Genomic DNA, 15,866 nt, shown 5'->3' with positions numbered 1-15,866 from the left:
TGGTTGCCCAAACCCTGGGAAGTTTAAACAACTGTCATTGGCTGGCTGGGCTGCCGGAGCTACTTAATTTACATGTTTTCACATGCTCACCGGGGATTGGTTGCCCAAACCCTGGGAAGTTTAAACAACTGTCATTGGCCGGCTGGGCTACCGGAGCTCCTTAATTTACATGTTTTCACACGCTCACTCGGGATTGGTTGCCCAAATCCTGGGAAGTTTAAACAACTGTCATTGGCCGGCTGGTCTGCCGGAGCTCCTTAAAAGGGGAGCTCTAGCAGCCCAGCTGGCAGAGCACAGTCACTTACTCTTGCAATAAAAAGTGCTGAAACTCCTTGCCAGGTTTCTGGCAGCTCTCCAAGCCAGATAAGGTCTGTGACTGTAAATCCTCCCTTGAAAGACTTTGATGGATGTGAATGAGCAGAATTCACAGTCAATTAATAAAAGGTTTTGCTTCGGGCTCTTGGGAAGCCTCAGTCAAAACAGAGAGCTGCACTGTATCCCATCTTAATATGTCATTTTTTTTTAACGTCATTCCAGACAGCCACATAATTGTTTTGGACACAGTTTTGTATTTGCGTTTGTCAACATAGCCCCCAAATATTTCACCTTTTTCTAACCCTAATCTTGTCCGTCTTCTTACAGGGTGACAGTGGAGGTCCGCTTGTGTGTGAGCAGCCAGCTGGACGCTGGACGCTATTTGGCTTGACTTCTTGGGGCTCCGTTTGTTTTTCCAAAGTTTTCGGTCCCGGAGTTTACAGTAATGTGTCTCACTTTCTCGAATGGATTGAAAGAGAAATCTACCTGCACACATTTTTGATTCGTTGATTGCTGCACTGACTGACCAAAAGCAATTGTCGGAGGACACCGGGACAAGGAGACGTTTGAAGAAGCTGAAGACATTTGATCAAGTGTCAATTTTGCAACTTGCAGATGATGAGTAATGGGGCTGGGTCAAAGAATGTGTAAATACTTTGGCGCCAAAGGTGCTTCTGAGTTAACAACCCAATATTTAGCAGTTATTTCTGCCTGGTTTCTTTAGCAGTGCTGCTCTTCACCTTTCACTTCTCCTTCACGAGGATCAACCAGTTTCTAATGTTTCATGATAAGCCTTCTGCAAAAGTATTTTTTTTTTCTAAAACATAAAGAAAAGAGAAGAAAAACATTGCTAATAACCAAACACCGTTAAAAAAAAACAACTAAGGCCCCCTGTCTCTAGTCCAGGGATCAGCAACCCGCGGCTCGGGTGCCGCATGTGGCTCTTTCATCCCTCTGCTGCGGCTCCCTATCGCCAGTCAGCACCACAATTTTGCGAGGAACTTCCTGTTTGGAGGGGGGAGAAACAGGACTCTATTGCAAGAGGCGGGTTTTCCGGTCAGCTCCACAATTGATAGGGCTTTCGGTTAGGACAGGTAGAGGAAAAAGGATGCCAGACTAGGAGGAGACTCTATGGTGGGGGAACCAGACTTCCAGTAGGCAGAGGAAAAAAGGACACCATGCTAGGAGGAGACTCTATGGTGGGGAAACCGGACTTCCGGTCGGCTCCAGAATTGGACGGGGGGCTTCCAGTTAGGACCTTTGTGGCTCTTTGAGTGTTTAAGTTGCCGAGTCCTGCTCTAGTCCATCTGATTTTTATTAGCTGGACCCCACTGTGTTCCCTCCTTTGAACAGAATGGGAAGTTGGACTTCTGTTGAGATACAGCTGTATTATTTAAATCAGTTATTTCTCATTCTTTCTCCCATGCTTAGTTTCCTCCCCACATTGTAGAATCAGTGGAGAGCAAGGATATTATCATAGTAATATAAAACATATCGTTTAAAAATAAAAATCGGTGTAAATAAGTAATACAGGTGTTAAATTGAGACTAGCCAGAATGGTTGGCTCAAGAAGTCTTTATGTCATTTAACAGCTATATGTAATAACAACAATAATATTGATAAAGTAAACTGATCTGCCACCACCGAAACCTCCAACAGGTAGTTGAAAGCTACGTGGAAAGCCAAACCCGATCCTGCACGGCTAGTAGAGGAATGTCTGCAGTGAGTCAGCAAACTCCTTGTAGTCCTTGGCCCTGTTGAGTTGGCATTGGTGCACATCCCAAAGCTTTTGAAGGACTATGAAGGCACAGGATGGTCCCATGGGAAAAGGGAAAGGCACGGGTGAAAACTAACTGTTGAAGCACGAAGTCACTTGGGTGGAGGTGTGTTGTGAGTTGTTGAATGTAGCATTTGTTCCCGAAGGCTGAAGATGAGTGAAAGTAAACCAATCCACGGATAGCAGAATCAACAGCAGTTTATTGATCAGCATCAGAATCAACAGCACTTTATTGAGCATCAGACAAGATTTATATAGTTTCTCAGTTTCTCAGTTCTCACCTTCTTTACGTGTTATTCCATTATTGGTTAACAAATCTCCAAGGCACAGTAATTGGTTAGTGATTACATCATTGGTGTTCGTGAGAATGTGCATGTTTTCACACACAATGAAAGAATCAAATGTTATACATTCGAAGCAGCAAATGTTACAGATTATACATTGCTTCATCCTGTGTCCTTGCACATGTCTGGGAACACTGCAAGCAAAGAATTGCTGACAAGTAAAGAATTGCTGAAGATTGCTGAAGATTGCAATCACATGTAACCGCATTTCCAAGAACCATCCACATGAGCATTGTAATAACCCCACAGTTGTATACAGACTTAGCGACCCTTAGCACAAACAGTTGTCCTGCTGTTGATTCATGAAGCACCGGAGATATTGCTTGTGGATGGCGTTGAGCTGTTCATTACCCCCATCAATCTATTGAGTCAGGTTCTATCTATTCTATATCTGTGCATTTGGGGGGGGGGCGGGGGATTGGCCAAGTGTAGGACCTTAACTTTTCTCACCAATAAAATTGTGTTTTGCCAGATAGGGTCCAGTATTCAGGTTTTTAAGTTCTGGTTCTTGAGTCTGTTGTCTTAAGTCTTAGCTATTCCCCACCCACCACTCACCTTGGTTTGCAGATTTGATGAGTTCCTGTCCCCTCCTCTGGATCATTTGTGAAGTTGTTGAAGAGTACTGGGCCTAAGACGGGATCTTGTTGGAAGCACAACAGCTCTTCTCCAGTCCCACTAGTGGTAGCGCCACTATACTCAAAAAGCTCTCAAATATTATGTTGAGTGTCTCCAAGATCACCTCTGCGTGCGATTGGGAGTGGGAGGACTACCAGGCCCTCCCCGTCGCTATTCATGCACAGCACAGGGGGCATAAAGAGGAGCTATGAGGCTTCCAAAGAGGGTTGCCAGACCCCTCCCAACCCCACATTTGCCCCACCTGCCACAACTCACACACAGCTCAAGATAGTAAGCTGCAAGGAGGGCTGTTGGTACCTTCCCCCCCTCAAATCACCCCACCCACCACCATTCACATGCAGCTCAGGGAGAGTAAAAGAGACCCGCGAAGTTGCAAAGTGGGCTGTCAGCCCCCCCTCAAGCCTTCCGATTCCACCACCCACTGTCATTCACGAGCAGCACAGGGAGAGTAAAGGGGACCTGTGAGGTTGCAAAGTGGGCTGTCAGCCCCCCCCAACCCTTCCGATCCTGCAGGTGGCACGTAGAGCCCTCTGCAGGAACACGAGCCGTTGCCCCAGTTCAGTTCCCTCTTTCTTTCTCTTTCCCTCCCCTCTCCCTCTTTCTCTCTGTCCCTCCATCTCCCTCCCTCTCTTTCTTTCTCTCTCTCACTCCCCCTATTTCTCCCTCTCTTTCTCTCTCTCTCTTTCCCTCCCCCTCTCCCTATTTTTCTCTCTCCCTCTCCATCCCTCCCTCTCTTTCTTTCTCTCTCGCTCCCCCTCTCTCCCTCTCTTTCTCTCTCTCCCTCTCTTTCTCTAGCTCTCCCTCCCTTCCTCTCTCTCCCTCTTTCTTTCTCTCTTTCCTTCCCCTCTCCCTCTTTCTCTCTGTCCCTCCCTCTCTCCCTCTTTCTTTCCCTCTCTTGCTCCCCTCTCTCCCCATCTCTTTCTTTCTCTCCTTCTCTTTCAAGTCACCAAGGTTGAGAAACACTGATTAGAGGGTCCTCCTTCTCTCTTTAGTGCGCTGTATTTATGTCGTTTTATCCCTGCTTTTCAAACCTATTGTTGCTGCATTGCTTTCAGCTGTCACATGTCCTGGAATCCATACATCAAACGGTTCAGGCATGAGTGAAACAGGAGCTAGCAACTTCAATGGAACCAAGTGAACATTGAATGAGGATCCTTCTTTCCAATAGGAAGTTTTTGGCAAGATAAAGAACCAAGCATGCTTGTGAAACATATTTTTTATTAATAAGAAATGCCAGTACAAAATGTGGGTCAAAAGAAATGCAAAAAATCAGTTCACTTGTTAATGCAAGCTGGAAAATAGTATTGGTTGCAAAGTATATTTTGTGCGTGCTAATTTTCTTTGATCAATTTCCTAGATCAAAGGTGCAAAATGTGTTAGGCTATTTAATTAGCAGTAAGCATTAAATTGGGGCTATGAATAGTTAATCGAAATCAAGGGGAATTGGATTGAATCCACTTGTGGAAACATAACAATTCTCAGCTGTCCTCCTCCTACACTGGAATAACTATCTTACCATTAATAAATTTGATTTAGTCTATCTTTGTAAAATAAAACAAGATGTTTTCAGGTCCTCCTTTTTGATTTAAACCAATAGGCTTATTCGGCTCAGATGAACTGCTGATGAACCAACCTGGGAACTCTGCAGATTCAAAAGTGCAAATCTCTGGCTTGCCATCACTTGTACTGTAGAAAGTGAAATTCTTGAACTTTTCTGGTGTTTTATACACTCTCATAATATCTTCCTCCTAAAAAAAAAAGGGAAGTCTTCCTTAGCAAAACAAAGAATATTATATCACATGACATCATGGTGTGGATTGTGGGAAGTTATCATCCAGCCCTCTCCCAGAAAAATGAAATACCCTAGGAAATATTGAAAAGGCAGAATATTTCTCTGGATGTGAAAAGAAAGAAACAAGCTTTAAAAGACAGAATAGTTGCCTGTAGCTTCCTGCCCATCCCCACTTTTGTCAATGGGCCATTGAGAAGGCCAGGCTAGCCCACTTTACATAATAAAGACTTCCCCACTGCAGCTGCAGGGGGAAGGGATATTACTCAACTCTCCACATGGTATCTGATAACTCATCTATACCTGGATTCAAAACAGGCTAGAGAGTAGCCCCCTGCATGGCACCATGGGAGTCTGACAACTAATCAGAATACATTTCTTACACAGGAACAGGAAACAGAGAGGTGGGACTAAACAGGGTATAAAAAGCCTAGCAAGCCCCTCCCTCAGCCCTTCTCTTCTTCTCCACCTACATCAAAGCATGTGATCACCTTTTCTGTACAGGGCTCAAGCTATGTGGCCCTGTCCAACAATAAACCATCTTTCCAAGCAGCCTCCATGTCTCCAGTGTCTTTTTCCCCACTTGGAGCTGAACCCAGAAGGACATTTCTTTCAACAATGGCTACAAGATTAATGGAGAATGGTCTTGCAGAAAGCTTCTTTCCACTAAAAGAGTATCACTGTTTCTGATTTAGAACTTGGAATTACAGGACGCTTTTAATTACATGTGCAATAGTCTCAGCAGTTCTTTGCTTTTCCATGTTATGAAGCCCATTTACTACAATTTAATTTTTTGGTGAAAAGTAAAACACAAAGAAACTTGTCACTAATTATATCAGGGGGAAACAGTGACAGAAAGGTAGCATTTGCTATAATCTGGCACATGTTTATTTATGAGCAAATTGCGAGTCCTCTTATTTCACAGATGAGACACAATCCTAATCGAGTGAAAAAAGAGAACGAATTATTTTTCTAGAAAAATTAGCCAGTGAACAGCTTGCCTCCAGAAATTATGGCTGCTCCATCACTGGATGTTTTTAAGAAGAGTCTAGACAGTCACTTATCTAAAATAGTATAGTTTCTCCTACTTGAGCACAGGGCTGGACTAGAAGATCTCCAAGGTCCCTTCCAGGTCATTCACTGTATTCTAAAAAAGAATGAGTATAAATGAAGCACTCACCATGAGCTGTATTTGAAGCTGTCCATCATCAGACTTTATACAGGACACAACATGATTATCAGCACCCATAAAGATTGGATTCCTTGTTGAATCTAATGCGGTATTAGGAACTACATCAAAAGAACATCCTGGGGGAAAATTATATGAAAGCAACAGAGTCATGCATTTGTGTCAAAGTGCAATGGTTTCATTGATTTGGAAATATTGAATGAGAAACCAGTGTAGACCTAGTGGAAATGTTCAGAAAATATAGTAGAGGCTCCCAAAAATGACTCAACTGCATGCCTCTACTGTGTGTGTGTGTGTGTGTGTGTGTGTGTGTGTGTGTGTGTTTGTGTATAAGACAACTCAAGAGGAGAAGAAAACATCTTTCTTGTTAGGACCAAGAAAAGAATTAATAGGAACTAGAACAACAGTTAAATTACATGAAAGCAATAAATCTACTACAACACATTTGCAAATCTAATGAAATACTAAAAACTTATGAAAACCTTTTTGAAAAAAAAGCCTTTTGTTTTAAATTTTTTTATCCTCCTGAAAACTGTAGGGCAGGAATCAGGTTGGCAGAAAGTCAGGTGCCCAGGATAAATGGGTGCCCTGGGGATGAAATATCAGACAATGGACTATGCAGGGGAGGTCTTGAAACCATGGTTTTGAATTTTTACTAACTCACTGTTGGACAGCAAATCTTGACAGTTCCATCATTGTTTGGGTCAATCCGAATCTTGTGAGTACAATAATTACTACCATCAAAGACATCCCATCAATAATTTGGCTAATACTATAACTTAAATATTCCACCAAAATATAAGAGATTCTCCTGTTACCTGGTGAATTTGAAATTTGTGGAGTTGTCATCAATACTTTGTCCACCACTCTGAGAAATGTATTATTAATATCCCAAAATTGAAACTGCCAGGGCTTTTCTGCCGCTGCCGGAATATATGATGAAGAGTCTACAAGAACATCCATATGTACATATCAACATATGAAACACAAGCAAAGAGAATGTTCCAAATGCTGTTCCAAACTCTCTATTGCTATGTCTTTCTCTGTAAAGACGGATGCCTTGAATCGGCTTCCTTCCGAAGAGATGAAAGAATCCATTCATAGGATTCTTTGGAATCAATTTTAAGCAATGTATAGTTGATTGCTTAAAACTGATTCCAAAGAACTCTATAAACCATCCCTCAGTTACACTCAGAACTACAAACTGAAAAAAGTAGGTGGTTAATCTGACATTATGCATAATGTTGCATAACAGCAGGAGCCGTTGGTGCTGCCACCAGACTCTGACAGCGAGGGGCCTTATGAGTCGGCTCTGGAGGATGTGGAGGACCCTGGACAGAGGTTCCGACTCCAAGCAGGGGGCAGAGAGGCTGGTTGGCCACCAGGAGGCGCCTGAGCCTTGGACCAGTGGGGAGGAGACAAGGGAGTGTGATCCGGACGTCATGCATTGGAGCAGTGGGGAGGAGCCAAGAGAGTTGTTCCTGGATGCCCGGCAATGAAGATCTAATAGGCGTAAGGAACAGTTACGCAGTTACAGGAGATAATTGCACTCAGATGGTGGTAATTAGGCTCCTCTCAAGACTATAAAAGGAATGAGTGTGCACACGCCCTTTTGCAGGAGTCAACGTATTCATTACAGTTGGAGAACTTTCGTGGCTAGCTTGGCAGGCTGGATTGCTACCAAGGTTGGTCTGTGCTGAATTGCTGCCAAGGCCTGGACTATGCTGGATTGCTGCCAAGGTCCTGTCTGTGTGTTAATAAATCCTTGAAGTATCTTTGTCTTGGCGTACTTTGGTGTGGGATGAGGGGGGTCAAAACAGCATAATATTTGGCATCAGTTCTATACAAGGATTTTCCTGAGTAATTTAGCACCAAACTTCTCTAATCTGTAATCTCAGTTCAGTGTCATCTGCACTGCAAAATGGGTGGCAAATAAATTTGATAAATTAAATAAATATCTCTCATAAACCAGGAAAATACATTTCACCTTCTGTATTGACTAAATCATTAAGGATGTATTCATGGTTTGGAAGCACCTCGAGGAAAACAAAAATTAAAATAATTACCTCGTTTTGGCTTGAATGCTTTGAATAAATCTTCCATTTGCTTCTCCCATGACATCTTATATACTTCATTTGCCATGTCTCCTCCCTTTTCAAACTGTTTAAACTTATTTAAGTTTCCTTGACATTCAGGTTGTGTCATTGTTTTGTTCTTAGCAAGATAGACCTGGAAAGAGCTTTAATAAAAAAAAAAGATTCCCTTAGCTTTGCTTCCTGGCAGACTAAAAACTGAAAGCCTCAAACACACTCTAAATAACAATTTATTTTTCTATTGTTCTTTTTAAAAATGTGTTAAAATATTTAGTTAATTTAAAAAGTCACCTTGCAGAGTGAGAGAGTGGCATATACAGTAAATGGAATGAATGAAAAAAATGAAATGAAAACAAAATTATCACTATACCATTTGAGAAAAAAGGAAAGTTCTTTAAAGCGAAGCACAAAGAAAAAGAGGATTTGTGAAGAAGAGTTGGTTTTAGACAGGATAATATCTGTGTTTATCCCAAACAAAGGACATTTCTTGAGTGATGAAATTTACCAAGCATAACACACTGGATGGATTGATTTTAAACAAATTGCCCATTTAACCTATGGAATTCTGGGCAACCAAGATAAAAACATAACATATTGTTTTACATATTTTTATTAAGAGTTTTGAAAAGAAGATAAAGATTAACAAATAACTAATATAAAGTAAAGAAAGGAAAAAAGAAAAAGTCAAAAAGTACAAAAGGAAGAAATGAAAAGAAATGAAAAGAAGTACCTTGTGATTTTCTTTGTAGCAAATGCAATTACAAAATTACCTCTTACTCTGTGGTTACAAAAAGAAAAACTCTGCTTTTTCTATTATCTATTTTTCTAACCCTGAAAGGCAAAAATCATAAAACCTCCCCCCTCCCCCCCTTTTTTGTAATAAATCTACAAGGGGTTTGTAATCAGCAATAAACATACACATTATCTTTTCTCTAATCAGGGAAGTCAATTTGGCCATGTCTATAAATTCCACCATTTTCACTAACCAGGCTTCCATTGTGAGTAGTGCCACATCCTTCTAATTTTGAGATATAATAATCTCACACCACTTCTCATATATAAAAACAAAGCTTCATGGTCCTTTTTCCTAGCTGTCTATCTATCAATCCTGTCTATCTGTCAATCAATCCCAAAAAGGAAAGTCTCTGGTTTCTATTTTATTTTATTTTATTTACTAATTTTGGATTAGCCTATGCATTTGCAGCTAAAATTTTCTTGCCTTTTTACTGCCAAACATGATTTCACAAAAATTCTCTTTACGATTAAAATATAACATAAATTTCCAAACTTCTGATGTGTGACCATCACTGTTCTCTAGGAGTCAGCAACATTTGCAGAAGCTCACTTACATGCTCTGGGAGTTTTAATCGTGAAGAGGTTTGTGCCTCTGACAAGGTAAAATGGAGACATTCCTTTCCATTATCGGCCATCTTCATTCAAAATATGGAAACGGCTGCAGAGACGTTGTAGAAAAATATCCACTTGCCAAAGTTTTCCCACCCAATTTATTTACTTATAAATCTTCCTCTTTATCGTTTGATCAAATACTACCACAATGGGTACAGTGTGCAATTTTAAAAGCCGGTTGATCAGAAGTATTTTCCAGCAAAAGGGATCAAAACATCTTTCCGTTTGGTATGACTGGCTACTAGTCGTTCAACAGGCAAGTTCAATTATTATTCCTACTGTCCCAATTTCTGCTGCTTAGCTATCTCTTGCTATAAGGACAGGTGAAAAAGGACACAGAGAGATCACACTTCAGAGGCATGTTGGAAGGAGAAGGAAAGGTTGTATTTTGAAAGACATCCTAATATAAAATTAAAATTAAAATTGAAGCATATGTTTTAATTAATACATTTAATTAAGGATCCATACATTTTTTTTAAAAAAATCAATTTCTTGAATCAAGTTCTGAATCCTGAAGTGCTACTACAGGGGTGTCAAACTCCTGGACTATGGGCCAGATGCAACACCCATGCCCAGTTTAGCGATGGGGGGGAAAGTCACGTGATGACACCATGACAATGTGAGTTTGACACCCCTGTGCTATTGCATGATGAAAGGGGGAAAACCAGAGGTGGGTTCCTACCAGATCACACCTATTCGGTAGAACCGGTTCGTCAAATCTACTGAACCGGTTAGAAGAGGTTCCACCAGTGGACCCGGAAAGCAGGCCACACATACTGAAGAGGTTCCCAAAAATTTTGAAACCCACTACTGGGGAAAACCCTTGATTTTTAAAAAAAATACATGGAAGGGAATACTATATAGTTTCTTGAATATTTTTCTCTTCCAAGAAGCTCACACCAGCCTTCAGGGAATGGGGAAGGGAATTTATTTTAAAATAAATTAGATCCCATCAGGGATAAAAAAAAAAACTTACCTGTTTCTTTTCTGGTGAGATTATCTATTCTTCAGCATGGAGAACAAAGTCACAGATGTAAATGGCTTTCTTAATGCTCCCTATACCACCAGGAAGAAATCAACTACAAATAGAATTAAACCCAGATGTTGTCTCAGTAATCTGACCCTGGAAGAAAATAATTTGTCGCAACCAGTCTACGAAGATACATCAGAAAACAGTACCTCTGGAGATGTCTCTGCCTTGGACTGAAGGTTCATTTCCTGTCATCTCCTCAGAAGGTGCTACGTTTTGTAACAGCTGAGGAAGTCTTAATTGAGACATATTTTCATAGGGTTTTATCATTGGTTGGTTTCCTCCCTGTTCTCTTCTTTCCACTTCACACCAAAAAATCGCAGCGACAGCTCACAATGATGTCAAGTCTTATGAGTGTGGAGTTTGGGAACCACACCTCTTGTGTTTCTTCAGAATCCTACACAAACACGAAGCTACCATAAAATGAAAGTTGAAGACATCTTTCAGTGAGTCATGGATTCTTCCCCGTGAGTAAGGCTTCATCTGGAAAGGAGAGCCTCTGCCACTCCTTTTCTGTACGTCACAAGGATGATCTGGATGATACTATCACAGGTTTGTTTATTTTTTCAACACTGAAGAGTTGCCAAGTTGTCATTCACCATTGCAAAGTTGAAGCTTATGTAATGGGTGCCTTGGTGATCTTTATTTGATGCTATTCCTCATGATTCTCCTCAATGGCGAATATCTCCCATACAAATAGGAAAGAGATGCTTCATATCTGTTTGAGCATCATCCTACAAATTCTGCCAGATTTTCTCTAAGCTTGACTTTCATAATACTCATGGGAAATGCTGTACCTACTGCGAGAAATTCTTGCCCTCCTTTCATGCTTCCACAAATAATCTAGCAATTAGATGTTGAAAGCAGCCAAGACATGGACATCAAGGTTACAGTTGGAGACGCCCATTTTTTCCTGGCATTACAGCCATTGATGCCATGTGTCTTTCAGAGTGTTAGCCAACCACACGCTCTTCTTCTCCTCCACAGATCCTGTTTCTTACTTTGGAGAAAGTGGGTGGAATGCAACCTAACCAGACAGACAACCGCACCTTTCTTTTCCCCCAAGGTTGGTTTGTTTTCTCCTTGTTTCACACAAACTCATCTCTAATAGTGGGAGATTACAGGAATCTGTTGTGGCTCAGCAGGAGCCATTGGAGCTGCCACCAGATTCCGACAGCGAGGGGCCCTATGAGTCGGCTCTGGAGGATGTGGAGGATCCTCGACAGGTTCCGACTCCAAGCAAGGCGCAGGGAGACTGGTTGGCCACCAGGAGGCACCTGAGCCTTGGACCAGTGGGGACGATACAAGGGAGAGTGATCCGGTAGCCAGCACTGGGATGTTCCTGGATGCCCGGCACCAAAGAGCTAATAGGCGTCAGGAATAGTTGCACAAGTACAGGAGGTAATTGCACTCAGCTGGTGGCCATTAGGCTCCTCTCCAAACTATAAAAAGACTGCTTGTGCACACTCCCCTCTTGCAGAAGTCAACACATTGACTAAAAGTTGGATAACTTTTGTGACTAGCTCGGCAGGCTGGATTGCTGCCAAGGCTTGTCTGAGTTACTGCCAAGGTCCTTATCTGTTTGTTATGCTTGCCTTTCAGCCACCGAGGTTTTGGTTTCTTCCTAATAAAGTACATTCCAGTTAAGCTTGTCTTGGCATTCGTTCCTGGATGGAGGAGGGGGTCAGAACAGGGATCTATTGATGCCACTTGGGAATCGGACCAGAAGATGATGAAATGGGGGAAAGTACTAATGGCAGTCATGTGATGGAAATGAGATGGGAGGGTAGTTCATTCATTCTCACTCTACTTGATTTCTCAGTGACTTTTGATACTATTGGTTATGACATCCTCTGGAATGGCTGCAGGGATTGGAAGTGGAGATGCCAGAGTCAAAGAGAAAGAACTGGAAAAAAATCACGAAATACCGCAAGCTGGCCATCAAAACTAGGCGATTATGGATGAAACATATAACAGTGATACCCATTGGCACCGGGGCACTTGGTACCATGTCCAAGAATTTTACAAGATACATCAACAAATTGCAGCTTCCTGCAATAACACCAGCGGAACTGCAAAAAACTGCACTATTCGAAACATCTATTTTACTCGGAACAAAATATATTTTAAGAGGGTACTTGGTTGATACCTAGGACACTGGCAGCAAACCGTATCAACCATTAGCACCAGTCAGTGGTATTTGTGATGCATTTTGGAATGTTCAGTTTGCTGAGTTTCATGTTTAATGAATAAAAGAAACAACAATAACAATAATAATAATGGGAAGCCAGGTTTAGCTTAGTTTAGTTTAGTTTAGTTTATTTGTCTTGTATGCCGCCCACTCCCGAAGGACTCCGGGCGGCTCACAATAGACAAGGGAAGGGGGATAAACAGACAAAGACAACACTTTAAAAAACGTAACATTCACAGTTTCCGTGGGGCTGGATGTTTCACAAGCCCCCCAGGCCTGCTGGAGCAGCCAGGACTTGGTGGCTTTGCGGAAGGCTGGGAGGGTAGTAAGGGTCCGGATCTCCATGGGGAGGTCATTCCAGAGGGCTGGAGCTGCAACAGAGAAGGCTCTCCCCCGGGGGGTCACCAGCCGACATTGGCTGGCAGATGGAATCCGGAGGAGACCTAACCTGTGAGATCTAATCGGTCTATGGGAGGTAATCGGCAGGAGGCGGTCTCTCAGGTACCCAAGTCCGATGCCATGTAGGGCTTTATAGGTAACGACCAGCACCTTAAAGCGGGTCCGGAGACTAATGGGTAACCAGTGCAGCTCGCGGAGGATAGGTGTGACGTGGGTGTACCTGGGTGCACCCACAATCGCTGGTGCGGCCGCGTTCTGGACTAACTGAAGTCTTCGAACACTCTTCAAGGGCAGCCCCATGTAGAGCGCGTTACAGTAATCCAGTCTTGAGGTCACAAGGGCGTGAGTGACTGTCTGAAGGGCCTCCCGATCCAGGTTATTTAACAACCATGTTAATAATTTAACGACGGTGATTCAGCTAACAACGGTGGCAAGAAAAGACATACAATGGGGCAGGATTCACTTAACAGATGTCCCAACTAAAACATTTTGAGTTCCATTATGGTCGAAGACCAGCTGCATTCAATCTGATTTGAATTCACTTTCAAAGATTAATAAGGCAAGAAGCAATGGATGGATACTGAAGGAGATTCTTAGTTATCCAGGTCATGGTTGTTCCTTGGATGACTTGTGAACTGCAACCCGCAACGTTCCTGAGCTACCCATGGAATTCTGGGAGTTGAAGTCCACAAGTCTGCAGTAAATGGAGCGGCCGACCTTACAGGGTTGGTTTTTCTTCCAGAGTTGGAAGAAATGCTTTCTCTCCTGAACGCAAGGAACACAAGGACTTCCGTCCTGTTACCATTCAGAAAAGAATGACTAAAAGGCTAAACGTCTTCCTTACAGTTCTGCAATATTCAAATACAGACAGTCCTCAACTTATGACCACAAGTGAGCTCGCAATTTCAATCGCTAAGCAAGACATTGATGAATTTCCCCCCCTTTTTACGACCTTCCTTGCGACAGTGGATAAATGAATCACTGTGGTTTGTTTTATGTTTTATGTTTGTTTTATTAGTTTTGTATGCCGCCCACTCCCGAAGGACTCCGGGCAGCTTACAATAAAACAGGGAAAGGGAATAAATAAGACGATACAACGATTAAGTTCCCCATGGAGTCTGGTCAGAAGGTCAGTAAATCTGAATCACTTACTAAGCGTCTGATTTCTGAATATAGAAAGTTAGCTGAGACTACCTAGGAATCATAGCTAGTGCATGCAGAACGGGGTGGGATTCAGCCAGTTCGCACCTATTCGGGAGAACCGGTTGTTAACTTTCTTAGCAGTTCTGAGAACTGGTTGTTAGAAGAAATCTCCTTTTGCTTTTTTCCACTTTACAGGGCTAATCCTGTAAGGAAGGCTGGAAGGAAACATTCTGGTGTTGTTTCTAGCCTCATCTTGATTGCCCTGCTTACAGAAACTGCCTCTCTGGTTAACCCTCATTACATTGTAACAGCTAAAGCGAAGCGTCCATTGACCTGAGTGACCTTGAGTTGGCCATGCCCACCCAGTCACATGACCACTGAGCCCCGCCTACCCAGATGGTCATTAGGGCAGAGAACCGCTTCTTAAATTATTTGAATCCCACCACTGATGCAGAACATGGTTGATCTCCACCACCATGGCCCTCCTTTGGTTTGGGGGGAAAAGGGGAAGACAGGAAGTTGAGTCTTGAGAAGATACTTCAACTAGAACACCAAGAGGAAGTGGAGGGAGGGAGAAAAGATGGTGAGGAAAACCATGGAGATGTTTAGGATTTAAATAGGAGGTAGTCCTCTCCAGAAATGTATCATGAGAAGTGGAAGCATACTTTCAAGACCAAAGGTGAAGGGGCACACCAAGGTGCCGTTTGGCTCGGTGGATGGATCCAGAGGTTTTGAGGAAATCTTGACTCATGTTTACCTCATCCTCCTTTCCAGGTGGATCTCCTATTGCTTTGCTCCATCAGGACTCCTCAACTGAGTTTGAGTCAATTGGGTTGGGCTGCCTGCTTTCTCAACTGGCAGGGAAAATACCCTCTGGATGGTTTTGGTCAATAGCTTGGTCCTCAATTCTAAGGCCAAAGGGAGCTTCAAACGGCTGCTGAAAGACAAGGAAAGATAGCCTGGAGCAAAAATCCTTCTAAAGATATTGGACTTTCCTTCCTAGAATCCCCCAGCTTTCTTCTGTACTGAGTTTCAGACCTTGCAACCCCATCCCTGGTCTCACCTAAAGGTGCCTTTTAGCAGAGAAGGTCTCTTTGCATGCATGAAGTGTCCAAAATCTCTCTGGATTTCAGGGAGGTGGCAAAACGCAACCATGTCAATGCTTGGAAGGAAACAGCCAAGCTCAGAGAGCACCAAGGACCCCCCAGAAAGATGGAGGGCTCCCATTCACCCCTCTGTCAATTTCTTCTTCAAATGAAAAACCTAGAAGCCTTTTCAGTTGTTCTTTCACTAGGTCCTACTGTCTCAGTTTCACCCCATAGTATTTGTAAAGGGAAATCTGAAGATTGGAAAAAGAGTCTGGGAGTTCCTGGGGAGCTTCACTAATGGGTCAGGGAAAGGAAATATACAATGCATCTGCAAAAAAAAACATTGGGGAAAAATAAAAGACTGTCTGGAGGAGATCACGACACACCAAACTGAATTTAAACCGGAATTATTTCTGCTAGGAATTATAAAGGGAAATCATGAGAAAAAATATTAGATATTTAATT

The 15,866-nt window shown here is 42.5% G+C and overlaps 2 protein-coding genes across 3 annotated transcripts in view; one reads left to right on the top strand and one right to left on the bottom strand.

The window, feature by feature from the left end:
• Nucleotides 1-825, top strand: part of CORIN (corin, serine peptidase) — an 83,270-nt gene extending 82,445 nt beyond the window's left edge. Inside the window, exon 22 of the mRNA XM_032223668.1 lies at nt 643-825. Coding sequence (XP_032079559.1) covers nt 643-825 — 183 coding nt within the window. The remainder of the gene's footprint in view (nt 1-642) is intronic.
• A 3,449-nt stretch (nt 826-4,274) lies between these two features.
• Nucleotides 4,275-10,866, bottom strand: LOC116513524 (interleukin-36 alpha-like). Of its 2 annotated transcripts, none has more exons than XM_032224658.1 (5): nt 10,730-10,866; nt 8,117-8,289; nt 6,869-6,997; nt 6,042-6,169; nt 4,275-4,820 (listed from the first exon to the last, which is right to left on the bottom strand). In XM_032224658.1, the coding sequence occupies exons 2-5, from the start codon at nt 8,253-8,255 to the stop codon at nt 4,605-4,607; spliced, it is 612 nt and encodes a 203-aa protein (XP_032080549.1). In that variant the 5' UTR covers nt 8,256-8,289; nt 10,730-10,866; the 3' UTR covers nt 4,275-4,604. The 2 variants fall into 2 exon arrangements, with proteins under 2 accessions (XP_032080549.1, XP_032080550.1); XM_032224659.1 differs by lacking the exon at nt 10,730-10,866 and adding an exon at nt 10,527-10,718.
• Between the last annotated feature and the right edge of the window lie 5,000 nt (nt 10,867-15,866).

This window comes from Thamnophis elegans, chromosome 9 (genome assembly GCF_009769535.1).
Source record: "Thamnophis elegans isolate rThaEle1 chromosome 9, rThaEle1.pri, whole genome shotgun sequence".
Classification (NCBI taxonomy): domain Eukaryota; kingdom Metazoa; phylum Chordata; class Lepidosauria; order Squamata; family Colubridae; genus Thamnophis; species Thamnophis elegans.
This window is presented reverse-complemented; position numbering and strand designations above follow the sequence as displayed.

Bases quoted from the DNA above. Each gene is read 5' to 3' on its own strand.
- LOC116513524 (XM_032224658.1), bottom strand. From the start codon at position 8,255: ATGACACAACCTGAATGTCAAGGAAACTTAAATAAGTTTAAACAGTTT. The intron at 6,998-8,116 runs GTAATTATTTTA...ATGTTCTTGTAG, and splicing joins AGCATTCAAGCCAAAACGAG to ACTCTTCATCATATATTCCG. The intron at 6,170-6,868 runs GTAACAGGAGAA...ATTTTCCCCCAG, and splicing joins ACAAATTTCAAATTCACCAG to GATGTTCTTTTGATGTAGTT.